This window comes from Argentina silus, assembly GCF_951799395.1.
Source record: "Argentina silus genome assembly, chromosome: 2".
Classification (NCBI taxonomy): domain Eukaryota; kingdom Metazoa; phylum Chordata; class Actinopteri; order Argentiniformes; family Argentinidae; genus Argentina; species Argentina silus.
This window is the reverse complement of record NC_139656.1, coordinates 30634462-30652715: the sequence shown is the minus strand read 5'-3', so window position 1 is coordinate 30652715 and position 18254 is coordinate 30634462. Positions and strand designations below refer to the sequence as shown.

General features: G+C 42.3%; 1 protein-coding gene across 1 annotated transcript; it reads right to left on the bottom strand.

Annotated features, from left to right (window-relative positions):
- Nucleotides 1-512: 512 nt before the first annotated feature.
- Nucleotides 513-16265, bottom strand: LOC310822779 (myosin heavy chain, fast skeletal muscle-like). The gene is made up of 40 exons (XM_083695255.1): nucleotides 16207-16265; nucleotides 15863-16081; nucleotides 15430-15573; nucleotides 15111-15267; nucleotides 14966-14993; nucleotides 14651-14765; nucleotides 14189-14281; nucleotides 14049-14112; nucleotides 13855-13953; nucleotides 13575-13678; nucleotides 13180-13318; nucleotides 12457-12575; nucleotides 11941-12090; nucleotides 11667-11837; nucleotides 11121-11424; nucleotides 10151-10215; nucleotides 9945-10032; nucleotides 9745-9862; nucleotides 9497-9620; nucleotides 8626-8762; nucleotides 8169-8424; nucleotides 7742-7984; nucleotides 7225-7401; nucleotides 6773-6918; nucleotides 6446-6536; nucleotides 5741-6130; nucleotides 5479-5605; nucleotides 5155-5273; nucleotides 4728-4924; nucleotides 4099-4282; nucleotides 3753-3918; nucleotides 3380-3504; nucleotides 2826-3134; nucleotides 2510-2713; nucleotides 2284-2409; nucleotides 1770-1940; nucleotides 1528-1632; nucleotides 1344-1439; nucleotides 880-1011; nucleotides 513-547 (listed from the first exon to the last, which is right to left on the bottom strand). Exons 2-40 carry the CDS (start codon nucleotides 16067-16069, stop codon nucleotides 530-532), a joined length of 5808 nt encoding a protein of 1935 aa, XP_083551381.1. The 5' UTR covers nucleotides 16070-16081; nucleotides 16207-16265; the 3' UTR covers nucleotides 513-529.
- Between the last annotated feature and the right edge of the window lie 1989 nt (nucleotides 16266-18254).

The following is an 18254-nucleotide window of genomic DNA, read 5'->3' as shown; positions in this document are numbered from 1 at the left end:
ATGACTGATGGATAGATGATTCACTTACTGAGACAAATGTATTTGTTGTAAGTTGCTTTGGATAAAGGCATCTGCTAAATGCCATAAATGTAAATGTAAATGTAAATGTAAATGTAAATGTAAATGCAATAAGGCACAGTGAAGTCAATAAAATTGAAGTCAAATGGTCTCTAGTGCAGGTAGAGAGTGGCTGCTGGGCAGCTAGAGGTGACTGTTCAAAAGTATTATGGCCTGGAGATTGAAGCTGTCTTTGAACCTGTTGGTCCGAAACTGAATGCCGGAGGATAGCGGAGAGAACAGGGCGTGACGCTCAAGGTGAGGACTGACGTGTCGTAGAGAGGAAAATCAATGTGTGTTTTTTTACCAGTGCCATTCACAGATCTTATGAAACATTGTGTGTACCACAATTCAAAGACAAAACGACCACAAGTCACAAAGGAAACGTTTTTTAATCAATGCTCAGAATTTCACCAAGAAAACCATATTTTATGTTCTCACGATCGGTGCATCGCAGAGTGTGTGGTCTTGTTTATTCAGCCTCTTTGGCCTGTGAAAAGAAAAAGAAAATAAGGACATGAATGAACCTCTTACGTATGATTACTTCAAAGAACACAATAGACTGTTTAGGGCAAGCAATTCTTTGGCTCTGGGCTCAGCTTTGAGTGTCAGCTTGGTTTGTATTAATCTGTCATTAACAGGAGGACCCTAATGCATTGTGCAATGCCAAAAAAGGTTTTTACACCCCGAAGTATACGTTTTTCAGAGACTTCAAAGACAGCTGTGAATGTAAAAGTCAATATTGACCTCTATGTGTACAGTGAACCTGAAATGGTGTTGTTGATGAGGTCATATTTGATAAGTTTGATAGCAGCTTCGTACCTTTCCAGAATCACGGCTCTTAGCCCTGAGCTTGTTGACCTGGGACTCAGCGATGTCAGCACGCTCCTCAGCCTCCTCCATCTCATGCTGAACCTTACGCAACTTAGACATGTGGGAGTTGGCTTGTTCCTCCTGGTAGAGAGTGAGAGAGGGAGACAATAACACTCAGCCTACAATGTTTGAAATGTTGTGAAAACAAATTAACCAAATTAAAAGGGAACATTCTATTACTCTATAATGATGTTAATATAGAAGCAAACACGATGCACTATGTGTATTATTACCTCAACAGTTACTTGCGATATACATTGTCATCGTGCATAGACATGCGTGAGCAGCAATTACTTAAACATAACGACTGTATATGGATACCAAATGTTGTAATGTAGGTTGACTAGGGTTAGGGTTACAAATCATGTGTCTTATATGCTGTAAGAATATTTGACTCTCAGTGTGTGACTCACCGCTTCCTCAGACTGCCTCTTGTAACCCTTCACTTTAAGCTGCAGCTTGTCTACCAGGTCCTGAAGTCTGGCAACATTCTTCTTATCCTCCTCAGTCTGTGGGAGAAAGTCAATGCCCATACTTCAATTGCATTCAGGTGCCTGACTGTACCAGAATGTGTGAAGGTGTTTCTGTTACTCTTACCTGGTAAGTGAGCTCCTTGACTCTGCGCTCATACTTGCGGACACCCTTCACTGCGTCTACACCCCTTCTCTGCTCGGCATCCACCTCAGTCTCAAGCTCACGCACCTGTATGGAGGGAACACAGCTGTGTGTTTAAGGTGGTGAAATCAGTCATGGGTTATTGGAAAGAAGTAGAGGTTGATTCATCTAAACTAATATAGATAGGCTGTGTGAACAAAGTTCTGTGTGTTCTGCAAAGTTACCCTGGACTCCAGTTTCTGGAGCTGTTTTTTGCCACCCTTCATTGCCAAGTTTTCAGCCTCATCCAGACGGTGCTGCAGGTCCTTGACTGTGACCTCAAGGTTCTTCTTCATCCTCTCCAGGTGAGAGCTGGTGTCCTGCTCCTTCTTCAGCTCCTCTGCCATCATGGCCGCCTGAAATGGTAGTGTGTGGAGTCATTTAATTCATGTGTCCACAATGTGTCACAGATCATGTGCTCAGCCCAACTACAATTGGCCTATGGCGTAGAGGTCTTTGCCGGTCAAAAGACATGGACCTGTTCTGAAATGGACCCATGCATTTTCGACTCCAACCAGGACAGCTTAACTTTCTGCTTTTGACTAGCTCTGTAAATAAGGCCTCCTCAGTTACTTGCTTGGAGAGGCAAACATTTACCCTGGTCTCGAGTTTTCGGGTTCTGTTGGATCTGTAAAGACCTCTATTTTGGAAACAAATAATGTTTATTGTATTGTTTTGTTTTTGAATAGGGGGACTTACATCAGTGATGGCCTTCTTTGCCTTCTCCTCTGCGTTTCTGGCCTCCTGCACTATGTCGTCCACCTCTCCCTGCACTTGAACCAGGTCACTCTCCAGCTTCTTCTTAGAGTTCAGAAGGCTAGTGTTCTGTATGAGGAAACTCAATGATTAGTTGGAACTGTATTTCAAGAAATCATACAAAAGTCACACTGTGGGTAAGATGAGACTGCCTAGAAATCACCTATACCTGGGAGTGAAGCAGTCCCACGCGCTCGCTGGCGTCCACCAGCTCCTGCTCGGCCACTTTGCGGCCTCTCTCTGTCTGCTCCAGAGCAACCCTGAGCTCCTCAATCTCAGCCACCATCAGACCGTTCCTGCGCTCCACCATGGCTGCCTGCTCCTTCAAATCTTCTGCTGCGCGAACAGCATCATCAAGGTGCAATTGAGCATCCTGGGATTCACAAAGATGTAGAGCATTAAAACTTGTTGTAGGCCGAAAGGAAAATATCTGAAATGTATAGTTGGGGGCAATGTTTACATTGACTGATTTCCCAGCCCCTTACCTTGAGCTGTCCCTGGACGTTCCTCAGCTGTTTCTGGGACTCGGCTGCCTGCCTGTTGGCGTGGCTCAGCTGGATCTCCATCTCGTTCAGGTCTCCCTCCATCTTCTTCTTCACCCTCAGGGCGTCATTCCTGCTCCTCACCTCTGAGTCCAGGGTGCTCTGCATGGAATCAACCACCCTCTGGCTGTTCCTCTTGATCTGCTCCATCTCCTCATCCTTTTCAGCAAGCTTCCTGTCCACCTCACCCTTGATCTGGTTTAGCTCCAGCTGCACACGCAGAATCTTAGACTCCTCGTGCTCCAGTGTACCCTGAACAAAACAAAACAGTCGTCATGCTTTGGTTGTGGGAGAGAGTAGTGGACTGGCACTCATTAAGTAAGGCTTGTCCTGGAAAGGGGCCTGCTACTGTATGCAACAAAAATGTGGTAATAGGATAGGAGGACCAGGTCTAAAAAATGATTTTATCTCAATGAGACTAACCTGGACAGTAAAGCTTAAATGAAAGGATGAGTATATGTTCCAAATGAACAGGATTAAACTGCATGAGTTCCTACCTCAGCCTCCTCCAGGGCAGTCTGGATCTCAGATTTCTCTGTTTCCACAGTCTTCTTGGCCTTCTCCAGCTCATGGATGCTCTTGCCAGTCTCCCCGATCTGCTCAGTCAAGTCAGAGATCTCCTCTGCAAACAGAAACACAGAAGTCATTCAGAACAGGGAGATTTTCTTTGAACATTGGAACACACTGGAGTTTATAATGAATTATGAGAAGAATACATGTAAATGTTTGTTCTGTCTGGCGAAGCTTAGGGTCTTAAAACGTTTTAGACTATTTGAACATTGTTCTGAAGAATCAGGTCACTACATACGTAGCTTGATTAAATAAGTCAGCGCATCAAGAGCAAAATAAAACTACTGCTGTTTGACTCACGTTGCAGGTTCTTGTTCTCTCTCTTCAGAGTCTCCAGTTGATCCAAAGCCTCCTCATAGGAGTTCTTCATTTTGAAGAGCTCCGTGCTCAGAGAACGAGCCTCCTTCTGAGCTCCTTCCAGCTCTGCCTGGCCCTCCTCGAACTTCTGCTTCCACTCTGCCAAGACCTAGAGAAATCCATGTGATTTTAATATTTCGCTTTCTTCTTTTATCTGTCCGTTAGCGAATTGATAGGGCTTTTGTAATAAGAAATATGATTTAACAATACCCCCTATTTATCATTTCAATTTAAAGAGGTCGATATGGTGCTAGAATGAATACATTTAATTTATTTAGTTATTTCACACCTTGTCAAAGTTCCTCTGCTTCTTGTCGAGGTTGGCAGCAAGAGCATTGGCTCTCTCCACGTCAATCATGAGGTCCTCCACCTCTCCCTGCAGCCTCTGCTTGGTCTTCTCCAGAGAGGCACACTTTGAGTTGGTCGCCTCGATTGTCTCCTCTGCCTCCTGCAGACGCTGGGCCAGCTTCTTCCTGTTAGACAAATGAGGGATTATAAAGCTTCACCTCTGAGGGATTGTGTCAGAGAATGTCTGCACATCTGGCTCTTACAGGTGATGGGAGAAACAGTATACAGTAACTCATGTGTCTTGTTCTGATGATAGTGAATTTAAGAAGCCCTGCTCAGGAGCTTCTACATTTCTACTTCCACATTCTGGTTTCCTTTTATTGTCAACCTGTATCAAACAGTGGGATAGACAGTTTTTGCTGTTATGTGTGACTCACTTGGCTTCCTTCAAATATATATCTGGGAAATAATTCCATTTCTATTTAGGATTAAATATAATGGAAAAATAATTTTGCAATAAGTGTCCCCTTTACATTCTTTGATTAAAATGTATCAACTCATCTCCAGAATGAACAGAACAGAATTTAAATACCCCCCAACCATGGTGAATAATGGTTGTGTGTGACTCACTTGGCTTCCTCCAGCTCCTCAGTGCGCTGGATGGCATCAGTCTCGTACTTGGTCCTCCACTGAGCCACCTCACTGTTGGCCTTGGACATGCCGCGTTGCAGCTCTGCCTTGGCCTCCTGCTCCTCCTCAAACTGCTCCCTCAGGAGGTCACAGTCATGGCGAGCAGACTGGACACCGTGGGCCAGTGCGTTCTTAGCCTAGGGAGAGAAATAGAAGAGGTGATGGGGGATGGGGAGAAGAGAGGTGAGAGGGAGTAGGAGGTGTGGAGAAGGTGTAAGAGCATTATTGAAAAAGAAAAAGACAAAGAGAGAGACATGAGGAGAGACTAAATATTACAGTTAGAAGTCACTGGGTGGCATAATCACAGTCAACATGAATCTGTAGTTGAAAACGTTGTGGTTGGTGGTGTCTATTTTGAGTTCCTTACCTTGACCTCCTCCTCAACATGTCTCTTCAGCTCCTCAATCTGCTGGGTGAAGGCCTGTTTGCCTCTGGTCAGCTGGGACACCAGGGCCTCCTTCTCCTCAAGCTGGCGACCAAACTCACCTGTGGGGAACAGAGCATCTTGTTAATCTACGCTAAGTTCTAATGGTTAATGTTCATTGTTGTCACTGTCAGTTATATTTCTGAGCTTATAGGGTATCAAGTTTGATTTATGGTCAGTTATGTGTTTTTAAGGTTAATGGTAGGATTTGGGGTTGGTAAGCTGGTCCTAGATGAATTTCTACAGTATCTGGAGTATCATTGGTACCGTTCTCAGTCAGGAGTCTGGCCCTCTGTCCACTCATGTCATTGACCTGGCGCACATTCTCTTCATTCTTAGTCTTGATCTCGCTCAGCTGATCCTCAAGAGTACGGCACATCTTCTCCAGATTGCCCTGGTAGTGAAACATAAACCATTATTACTTTCCATGATTATCTTGAGCCAAGCCTTGAATGCCAAGCTTTCCATTTCTAACTTGTATTTGAATTGGCCCCCACAAACACAGCTCCATCCAAACATTGCTACTGACCTTAGCCTTGGCGACGGCCTCCATGTTGCTGGAGAGGTCATCTATCTCCATCTTGTACTCGCTCTTCTCCTTCTCCAGCTTCTGCTTGACGCGCTGCAGGTTGTCGATCTGCTCCCCGAGCTCTGCCACGCTGTCTGCTTGCTTCTTCCTCAGAGCGGAGGCTGTGGCCTCATGCTGCAGGGTGGACTCCTCTAGGTCGCGTCTCAGTTTCTGAAACTCTGCCTCGCGCTTCTTGTTCATCTCTATCTGAGAAGCGGTAGCACCCCCGGCCTCCTCCAGCCTCTCACTGATCTCCTCAAGTTCCCTGGATAGATCGGCCCTCTGCTTCTCCACCTTAGCCCTGGCAGCGCGCTCAGCCTCAATCTCCTCCTCCAGCTCCTCAATACGGGCCTACAATAGGGAGACACAAACAGAGAGATGACATCTACAACACAGTCAAAGCAAAGGAGCTCACAAAATAATAGTAAACAAATGATTACTTTAATATTAAGATGTGTTTATCCAAAGCAACTTACAATTAACATACAGAATGTACTGTATGGTGTTTAAGCATCATGCTTAAACAAACTGAACCGTTGCAAACCAGGACAGTGCTAACAGGAGAATGAATTGATCACTGTTTCTCATAGCGATCCTGACAATGTTACTGTAGTATCGTTAAACACTATACAGACAACTGAACCATCTGATGGTCCTGTTCTGTACCTGGAGTTCCTTGATCTTCTTCTGCATCTGAGCACCCAGAGACTGTTCATCCTCAATCTTGCTGAGAAGCTGAGCGGTCTCGAAGTCCTTCCTAAAGAACACAAACACATTGATTGCAGTTTGTAGTGGAAATGGAAAGTCTATTGTACTGTTCACTTTGGTTTATAGAAAGACATCTGTTCAGATTTGTCTATTTTCTAATTCAATAGAAATGTTTTTTCGTTTTGTTTCAACACAATGATGATTCTGACTATTGCAACAATGTAAAGAAAAATGAATGTTCAATTAATATCAAATACAACTTTGTTGTCATTTGTTTGTGTTTACTTCTTGATCTTCTCATCAGACTGCTGCTTGTCGTTCTCCAGGTCCATTATGGACTCCTGGGCCAGTTTCAGATCTCCCTCCAGCTTTCTCTTGGATCTCTCTAGGTCCATACGGAGCTTCTTCTCTTGCTCCAGAGAACCCTCAAGCTAAAAGATAAACACACATATTTGTCATCAAAATCTAAATAATGAACAATAATGTCCACCATTAATAAGTAGATTAATGAAGTGAATCATTTGGGAGATAACACAGGGTGTAGTTTCATAATGATTGCCTCAAACTAAATGACTAACCTAGACTTTCATACTATCTAATGCCATCTAATAATTCCCAGCTTGTATGTGACAGTTTCATATTCTTGTGTGTCTTAACTTCTGTAAAACAATTAGCTTTACTCTACTCTTACAATCTTGATTGACACTAGCACAGCTTTATTTGCATTGCCCACTCACATCGTCCACTTGCTGTTCCAGCTTGGTCTTCGCCTTGGTCAGAGTGTTGACTTTGTCCTCCTCTGCCTGCAGGTCGTCCAGTGTCTGCTGGTGGGCCTCTTGGAGGGCTTTCTTCTCCTTGGTGAGCTTTGCAACAGCCTCATCCTGAGACGCCATTTCCTCAGTCAGGTTTTTCACCTGAACACAGACACAACAGAAATGGTCTTTTGTCACTTCACCTCACAAAGGGAAATGCAGTTTATATTGCATATAATGTAGCTTGCAAATGTTAGCATGTAATAAAAGTGATCCTCTAGATGGCAGTGTATACCATGAATTCATATCAGATATGGAATGAAGAGTCCAGAATATGCTATGAATGTGGGGAGTACTATGCTGCTGAACTCTGCTACTATTTCATGTCTTCTCATTCCAGGACCAACATCACTTGGATTTAGTTATTGTTTTGCTATGGTTGGATTCATTGATTGTTTCACATTGACAGTTTGATCAGATTGTAGTTTGTGTTATATGAGACCTTGTTTTCAGTGGCGTGTTTCTCCTTCTCCACTTTGGCCAGAGTTAGCTCCAGGTCATCAATGTCTTTCTTCAACTCAGAACACTCATCCTCCAGCTTCCTCTTCTTGGCTGTCAACTCAGCATTGATCTCCTCCTCATCTTCCAGCCTCTCGGTCGTCTCTTTGAGTTTGGCTTCCAGCTGGATCTTGCTCTTGATGAGCCCCTCACACCTCTCCTCAGCATCGTTCAGACACTCTCCTTCCTGGTTTCAAAGGGAAGAAAAGGCAAACGGCTTCAAAACACAATGTGTATGCAAATATAAACTGATTCTAGTCCAAGGGCACACAGACAATCAATACAAATCTTTGAAAAATGCTTGCGTGTTTGTGTTTGCATGCATGTGTGTGTGAGTGTGTGTGCCCTTGTGAGGCTGGTTGCCCACTCACAGATGCAACTTGGAGGGCAAGGTCATTCTTCTCCTGCAGGAGGGATACCATCTTCTCCTCCAGCTCCTTCTTACGGGCCTCTGCCTTGGTCAGGTTGACTTTGCACTTCTCAAACTCCTCCTTCATGTTGGCCAGCTCCTTCTCTGTCTCAGCGCTCTGCAGCAGGGGCTTGATCTTGTAGTAGACCTTCATCCATGGCCAATGTTGGACATTCATGAATGAGCGGACGTTGTACTGGATGGTGTAGATGGACTCTCTGGTTGACGGCAAGCAGGAAGGCAATTGTGGCGTAGTGAGTTTTATGCTTTTGAACGGCTCAATGATAACAAAGTTACATGGAAAAGTAGCCCAGGCTACATTATGATATGATTATATGATTTCTTGTAAGTGCATTCATATATCATCACATACAGGTGGTTCATATGTAGTGCTAGAGAGATTATCTTCCATCCCATACCTCCTCTCCATCATCTTTGAGAACTCCCTCCTCATCAGGTATCCACGGCAGAGAGCTTGAGTCATGGTTACCAGAGTTGCCAGCTTCTCATCTCGCATTTCCTCCAAGACCCCCAGCAGACCAGCTTTGAAGAACACCTGAGCACAGATAAACAAACATGTCAAATGGAGGAGCTAGACATTGTGATGTATGTATAAGAAGGGGCAGAATGGGTGGTTCAACACCACTAGACTTGGTTGTAACAGCATTGAAATGCATGTAATTTCACCATGAGATTTTGAAGAACAGATCGCTAATGCTCTGGGACAGATTAGCTATAGCCATACGACTCAAACACAAAACACTCAAAAAGGAATTAAAGTTATCTGAAGCTTGGGTTCTTACAACTTTGAAAATGTTACGGTGTGGGCAATATTTTTCTCCTCTTAATATAGCTCCAAATGCTACATAAGGAAAGAGAAATTAAGAGATGACGGAGATTTTTTATGGATAGTTTACATTGAAGAGATGCTTTGCGGGATCTCCGCAAGTACAGTATGTCTGTACAAACCTATTTTTTTGGGCATGGATGGTCAATGTTTAGTTCGTACAAATATAATCTATCACTGTTTTACCTCATTCAGCCACGGCATCACTAGTTTTTCAGTGCCAATATTTTGAAGCAGCAGTATTTTCACTTTCACACTAGCGTGCCCATGTCGTCAGTGGAATTTTCACGCCCACACTTCAGGGCATGCGACAGGGACTCGTTTTTGCTCATATGCTCGACTTTTAGAATTGTAGGCTGAAATTATACAAAATATCCTGTAGCATCTCTAATGTTTTAGTCCTGTTATGTGGTAACATTTCCTGGGTGAATTTGAGCCCTTACCTTGGTGTGTCCAAACTTGTACTCATCCTGAGGAACATCAATTGACGCAAGCAGCTTCTCAGAAGCCTTCTTGTTGTCCATGAACTGACCCTCAGGGATGACACCAGCATTCAGTACTTTGTACCTGTATAGGGAGAATTGTTAAATATGTTAGTCTCAAAGCTGTTTCGTATGTTGTCAAGGAAGGGCACTGTATATGAGTGTGTGTCTGTGTGTGTGTACTGTGTACTGTGTATTGTGTACTCTACCTCTGCTTGAAGTCAGCATAGAGGATTCTGCTGGGGAAGCCCTTTCTGCAGATCCTGATACCTTCCAGTACACCGTTACACCTCAGCTGATGGATAACCAGGAAGTTCTCCATCAGACCTGGAAAACACAAAATGCATCTTAACCCCTACATAAACCTGTTATAGGATTTATAGTTTAAAAATGTCTCTCTGTGTTGTACCTGGAGTCTTTGACTCGTTGGGGATCAGGCAGCGCACAAAGTGAGGGTGAGTACTCCTCAAGTTGGTCATCAGTTTGCCCAAGTTCTCCTGTGGGGGTTTACAAACCATTGTGTTCTCACAAATAATTCAGACTTAATACACACTTTTAAAAGATATTAAGTTTCAACAGACACTCAACAGGCAGGCAGGACTATCAAAAGCTCACCCTGAACTGGGAGGACACAGTCTGCATGGAACCTCCCTTCTTCTTGCCCCCCTTCTTTGTGGTGTCTTTTTCAAGGAAATAATTTGAATAAATAAAAGAGTGTTAGAAATTATATAAATCTCTGATAAAGTTCAAGTTGTATCTGCTGCAGTAATTAACTCTAAAGCCAGACGAACACTGTCCAATTCTCACAAATGCGATGAGAGGGTCTCATACTGCAAGACAAATTATCCACGCCACGCTGTCTTGATGCAAAGTATGCTGCACGTGTAGACCTGATTGTAGCCCTCACGCTGGGCGAGGCGACCGAGCCCCTCTCACCCTTGCCTTCAGCGCTTTTTCATTGCCAAGACAATGGTAGAAATGGCGCTGGCCACGTAATAGTAAAATATTTTGTCTGTATAGCCGTAGTCTATGTCTTATTCACAGAGAAAAAGCCTTAAAAACATAAGGAGAATTTGGACACAATATCCAGGCACAAACTATGGCAGCCTGGTTGTCAATTTTTCAAAGATTTGTAACGATCATCAGAATTTTCGCGAGATATTGTATTGACAGCTGTTTTTCTGCAGTTTTTCTTCAATTTCATGGTTCCAAACCAATAATTAGAATGTATATTGTAGCTATGTAGAAAAGATGTTCTGGACAGAAACTTGATCCCTATAAGATTACATTGCAGCTATTTATTTAAGTATTATATTGTAATGTGGCAAGGAATGTAAAGTCTCATTCACACCGAGTTAATTGTGTGACTTCAAATGTCAGAATTCAAATGGGTCTTCTCTTCATGTTGTTGACTAACTCACACTGTGCGAGTCAAGGTTCACAGCAGATGACCTGCGTTTACGTGAACATTTAGTCATGAGAACTTGGCTTTTGGCAAATTTGTGGCTGAAACTGTGTAGTGTCTGCCTGGCTTAATGCTAATCATCATCATAATGCTTAGTTATTAACATCAAGCTAATGTTACCTTCAGCTGCAGGAGGAGGATAAATGACAGACAGCAGTTTGACTGAAGACTTCTGGTAGAGCTGCACCACAGAGTCGTTCAGGGGGTCCTTGTTCTTGTCCAGCCAGCCAGTGATGTTGTAGTCCACAGTGCCAGCGTAGTGCACCAGGGAGAAGTGGGCCTCAGCCTTGCCCTTGGCAGGCTTGGGCTTCTCAAACGCCTTGGTTTTGCCAAGATGCTGGTCGTTCAGCTTGTTCTTGAAGGTTGTGTCTGAAGCCTTGGGGAACATGCACTCCTCTTCAAGGATGGAGAAGATGCCCAATGGCTGTGCAAAAAGAGATTTGAATTCAATTAGTATGTTCATATTTTCATGTTTTTTACTTCAACAGTCACCTTTATATGATGATATGCATGCGGTGGAAGCATATTAAGCAGGTACTAACATACGAACAGTAAGATTCATTGTACCAAAATGAGGACATCTTACAGTAGTCTCAAACACCTACCACTATTAAGTCTGCTTTTGACACCCATCATTAAATGCTATAATCCTCACAGGCTGCTTACCTTCTCAATAAGCTCAATGCAGGCAGCCAAGTCCATGCCGAAGTCAATGAACTCCCAGATGATTCCCTCCTTCTTGTACTCATCTTGCTCCAGGACGAACATGGTGTGGTTGAAGAACTGTTGCAGTTTCTCATTGGTGAAGTTAATACACAGCTGCTCCATGCTGTTGTACTGTTGATGGAATTTCAGAAGAATAAAGGAATCTTTTCGTCATACATGGGGCTGTAATCTTTCATAATCGCAACTTGTTTTCTTGTCCTGACATCATACTCACATCAAAGATCTCAAAACCTGCAATGTCGAGAACACCGATGTAGAACTGCCTTGGCTGCTTGGTGTCCAACATTTCATTGATACGGACGACCATCCACAAGAACATCCTTTCATAGATGGACTTAGCCAGAGCCATCACAGAATTATTCACCTATAAACAATTATACCTCGAGTTAATACATGAGATATTGACCATGTGCAGTTGAGGTGATGCAGGTGGACGGTGGTATGCATATTAGAGAGGTTTTTAGAGCTCAAGGATTAGGGCACTGAATCAGAGAAACTATAGGCAAGTGTTGTGACTGCATAAACTTGGGGGAGAGAGAGGGGGGCTGTTTGATATTATTTTACACTGGTGTTGACTGATTTGGGAAATTGTGTTTTATGATTTCTTATCATTGTTGAACCACAGGGTGGCACTTTTACACTCAAGCACTATAAAACCAAAACAAATCAAAAGATTGTTCACAATATGGCAGTATCTTATGAATTAAAGAATGATACATGAATGCCTTACCTGGGCTACTGTCTGTCCCTTGGTCACATACTCATTGCCGACCTTCACTCTGGGGTAGCACAGAGCTTTAAGCATGTCAGCTGAGTTCAGGCCCAGGAGATAAGCGATTTTATCAGCCACTGGAAAGAGAAGGAGCAACAACAGACTCAAGGACAGAGCCATATTATTTAAACTTTATTTAGGCAGGGGTTAAGGCTAACACTAACCCTAACCCTAACCCTAACCCTTTATTTAGGCAGGGGTTAAGGCTAACACTAACCCTAACCCTAACCCTAACCCTAACCCTAACCCTTTATTTAGGCAGGGGTTAAGGCTAACCGTAACCCTAACCCTAACCGTTTATTTAGGCACAGGTTAAGGCTGACCCTACCCCTACTGAGAGCGAGGTCCCTTTTTCAGAGGAGCCCTGCTTACAAACATGGAACAATCAAATGTACATTCAGAATGACAAACATAGTACAGTTTATAAATGGCAAATCAATTACAACAACAATTTACACGCTAGCGTGTTCTATGTGTTTAATCAGTGAAACTGAAATCTATGTATCTGAAATAACTTTTTTAATTTGAATCAATCCACTAATTTGCATTATTTCAAATAATTGGTAGAGGGTCTACATATTCTGTCTGGCCAGAGTGATCAGCTATTCTGATGTAAGGTTTCATGAGGAACAAATTCTAAATGTTCTTTTTTCCATGTTTGGGGCAAGAGGTGGAACTCACCCTCTGTGCCGTCTGGCTCGGCCTGCTCCTCACGCTGCTTCTGCTTGAAATGCATGTTGCCGTGATGCATGACAGCGCCTGTCAGCTTGAAGATGTACACTTTATCCTCAGCGGTGAAGCCCAGGATGTCAATGGCTTCCTGAAAGAGAGGGATTTCACGTTATAGAGGAAAAAAACTGTGAGGAATTGAAGACAAACTCACTCTTTCAGAATATGGCTCTGGAAGCTCCAAATCTAGCAGAATGGATGGAAATGTCAGACAGTAGCAGCACAATAGGATTTTAACAATGTTACACAGGGGGGCTTTGTGGATGTACCTCTATAAGAGGATTCATTAACACTGGGTACTCCAAAACAAATCATTGATACAAATAAAAACCCTTTGCGCGACTCACATCTGTGGCGACCAGCTCTACCGTGTCGTCGATGCTGGCCACAGTGATCTGCCCCTGGCTGATCATGGGGAAATCATAGGGGTTGGTGGTGATGAGTGTCATTTCTGTGGAGACCAGAGAACAAAGTTGTCCATTAAATCAAATGCAGGCACATTTCATCAACTCAACCAAAGCCCAATTCTGATACCATCTCTGACTCTACTTAGTGCAGCAGCTACTGTATGAGTATTTCACTTTGACAGCAGGGTGCTAGTTTTCCCTGCTCTCTGCTTTGGCGTACCGACTATCTCAGGTTTGTGGTTGGTCATCATCTGGTAGAAGATGTGGTAACCCCTCTCATCAGGAAGCTGGAAGGCCACCCTGGACTTCTCCAGCAGATCTGATAGAGAGAACAGGACAGAGATGGGTATTTTGCAAAAAAATAAAATAAATTGTGTTTTAATAAGTATGGAGAAATGACTAATACCAACTTACAGGTCTCAATGTCAGCACTAGCCAGTTTGCCGGACGTAGCGAAGTGAATCCTGATGAATTTACCCTACAATAGAGCGGGGTGGTTAGAAATCAGTCAACAAAAAAACTACAACTGCCAAAGTGTATTCCCTCATACTTACAAAGCGAGACGAGTTGTCGTTCCTCACAGTCTTGGCATTACCGTAAGCCTCCAGCAGGGGGTTAGCTGCAATGATCTGATCCTCAAGAGACCCCTGTAAGAGACAAAGTCGCTGAAGTGTGAGTAACTTAAAATCTCTTTTAATTTGTCTTTCGACAAAAGACCTGTTCCTTTTAGCTGAGAAAGTGGAAATAATGAGGTACAGACCTTAAATAATAAAAATTTAAAAAAAAATATATAATCTGAAATGTGATTGGCTCCCACCGTAAAGCCCAGGGTTCCATTCCTCTCTGAGCCTACTGGTTCCCAACATCACATATAGCCAACCCTAATCCTCTATAAAACTACTTTTGATATGCAGGACTACAGTATGGAAAACATGACTATAATAGAGTAAAGTTTAGGTGTTTCCTATCATCATTCACCTCAATTTACTCTAAATTGTGACATCAGCACAACTTACCTGTATTTTACCAGCGCTGACAGGTGCTTCCTTCTTCCCGCCAGCCACAGCAATGGTGGCAAAGTACTGGATGACACGCTTGGTGTTGACAGTCTTTCCTGCACCAGATTCTCCACTGGTTTATAGACAGAGAAAGAGGGGTTTAGGGTTCGGATCATATCAGCATTCATTAAGCAAGAAAAGACAATGGCATTGCTTTAACTTGTTTCATAACCTAACACATATCCTCATTCAGTTACTCGTTATTGTCTTCATGACCCAACATACTGCAAATGGAACACTTTTTGAAAAGTAAGATGTTAGTGAACAACTTACGTAATCAGGACGGACTGATTCTCTCTATCTGCAAGCAAAGAAACATTGTTCATACTCATTCATTGGATGTTGGTACATTATTGCATTCAAGGCATCATCATAAAGTATCTCATCTATCCATCTATCCATCCATGAGAGCTCGTACCAGTCAGCATGAACTGATAGGCGTTGTCAGAGACAGAGAAGATATGGGGTGGAGCCTCCATACGCTTCTTCCCTCTGTAGGCATTTACACATGCCTGGTCGTACACGGGGAGCCACTTGTAGGGGTTCACCGTGGCACAGAAGAGCCCAGAGTAGGTCTGAATGAATTGGATCAAATATGGGAATTAGCCAAGTCAGATGAGCTGGTATGTGGAAGTTTAGGTATCTTTGAATATACTGACATGCCATATATTTTTTATTCATTGCGTTTGCTAAAGTGTGATAGGTTTCTTGTGTTGACTGATGTGTATGTATCTTACGTAGATCATCCATGCTGCGTAACGCTCTTTGAGGTTATACAGCACAGAGGCTTCATTCAGGTAGGTCATCATGGCCATGTCCTCAATCTTGTCATACTTTGGGGGGTTCATTTGCAAGACGTCATCTTCTTTGAAGTCTTTAGTCTGAAACAGTGGGATATTTCAAATATCCCTATATGGATATATATCAAATCAACACTATATGGATAACTTTTCACTGATAAACAAATAGAATATTTTTCATGATTTGTTGTTACAAGCATAATCCATGCAATTGATTTATTTGCATTACAGTACCACTGCTATGCTATCCTCCACTCTACTTGAGTATTAAAGGTGAAATCAAAGATTCCATTTGTTCTAAATAATATGTGTGTTGAAAGGTTTATCCTGCTTATGGAAGCTGCAGTTTGGTTATATGTTATAGGCTTACCTCCTGAGTGTCCGTAACTTTCACAGAAAGTTTTGCCCCATCCCTGGCAACAATTGTACCCTTGAGGTACAGCTCCTTGACATCAGTCACATAGCAGGCATTCTTTGCATCAAAGGGTGCGCTTTGAGCTTCGATCCTCTCCCTCTCTGGCTTACGAAGGTATATGGCAGCTGCGCCATAAATGGCCATCTCCGCATCCGTACTCATGGTGGCGGCTCACTAGGAAATAAAGAATAAAAAACAAACATGTTTGAGTCTGTACTAACCCCTCCCCAGTCAAAAGAGTTAGAGGCAGTATATTTAACAGAATGTTTTCTAATAATGTGACTCAAATCATGTCTCACCTTCTTTTCTCCACCCAGGTGAAATCGTATCTTTGAGGTGACCCAAGGTCCTACAAACAAAGTCAGCTAAAAAGCAAACACATTTAGACATTTAAAGAATAATTATATAAAGGGTGAATACAGGGTTACATACAGTTATCTCTGTAATTATTGGGACACTGAAGCATTTCTTCTTCACAAAGTATCGATTCTCAGGCATTATTTGAGATAGTTTTTTTTGTACATATTAGCTTCACCATTTAGAAATAACAACACTTTTTATACATAGTCCCCCGATTTCTTGACCACCGTTCTTGACTGTTTTGGATAATTGTTGTTGTTCAGTGGGCCTCATTTACCAACATTTTCCTGAATTAATTGTATAGGAACCGTTGTATAATTCAAAACTGAAACCACTGTCAGACCCTATTTTATTATTCAAAACTGAAACTGTAAATTTCAAGCTCAATGACGAGTTTCAGCAAACTGTAACCTGACCATCCTGTTTTTGAGTATAACTAGTGGTTTGCACCTTGTAGTGGAGCCTCTGAAGTTTGGCTGGTGAAGTCTTCTGTGGATGGTAGTCTCTGACACATACACGCTTACCTCCTGGAGAGGTATTACCTCCTGTTCCTGATCAGTGGGAAAGTTGTTTTGGGGTTTTTCTCAATCATGGTGAGCATTTTTCAGTCATCCACTGTAAAAGTCTTCCTTGGCCTACTAGCTGTTGTTCATGAACTTTTCCAAACTGTTGATGTTGGCAAGCCTAAGGTTTTGGCTATGTTTCTAATAGATTTTTCTTTATATTTTCAGCCTCATATTGGCTTCCTTGACTTTCAGTGACACCTCTTTGGTCCTTATCTTGACAGACACGAATAGCAGACTCCAAAGGCAAACGCAAAGCCTAGAATCAAGACTAGACATTGACAGCTCTCTTATGCCTGCACAAATTATGTGACAGAACACACCTGACTAACCTGAAACACTTGTCAAGCCAATTTTCCAAATACTTTTGGTGCCATGAAATAGGGGGACTACGCTGTCATTTCTAAATGGTGAAACAAATATGTCCACAAATAGCATCAAATCAAATCTAAGACTCTATACTCTAACCTCATACTTTTGGAGTATAGAGCCAAAAAGGTACTTTTGACGAGAAAAGTTTTAAGATTGCACCTTTCAATGTCCACTTGGTATAAACATGCCCACTTTCTTTCAAACTATGTGAAGTAAAACATATTTTGAATTATCTATTACAATTTAAAAACAATGCCACTTTACTGTCAAATAGAATGCAGGACTTGCAATAGAGCTAATCAAGTGTAATGTAAAAACATTCAGAACAAGTAAAATCATGTAAGGAGGTGGAGGGTCTTACCACAGAGGTTGAATCTGCCTGTGGATGTTGTGGTCTCAGGCTCCTTATATCTGGTTCCAGAGTGCTACCCAAGCAGAAGTTAATTATGGACCACACGGCTAGAGGAGATGGATTGGAGGAGACATATAGCTGTTTCCCTATGCCCCTTTCTGATATTCCTCCAATGGCTCTGATTTCAGTTGCACAGAAAAAATTCTGGCTTTTTTGTAGCAGTCATGGCAGGAATAAGAAAACTGAGATCAACCGGTTATTGGCAGATGTTAATGAGCAACGATGTGATGAAAGCTCTTTCTCTGTGAAATAAATCCAAGCAATCCAGACTCAGGACAGATCTTTGTATTTTCAGATAAAGGTCACAGACAGAACAATAATATAGATTTTTCAAACTTTGGTGATGCTAATTACATTTGCCTTGATCGAAATGTGACTACAATTCGATATAAATCGCAGTTTTAGCTGGAATGACCCTTTTATAAATGCTGCTTCTCTTGCATATTTATTATTATTATAAATCTTTCCACTGCTACTCCTCCTTCAACTTTGAAGCTATAAATACCAATCCAATTTTACAACGTGCAGAGAGGTCTTACTGAAGTTGCTATATCTTTTGTTTTTTAATAATTGTTTTAATTTTTTATTAAAGTGCAAATGTTAACATGGAAGTCTATGAAAACCAAAATATTAAATGTTT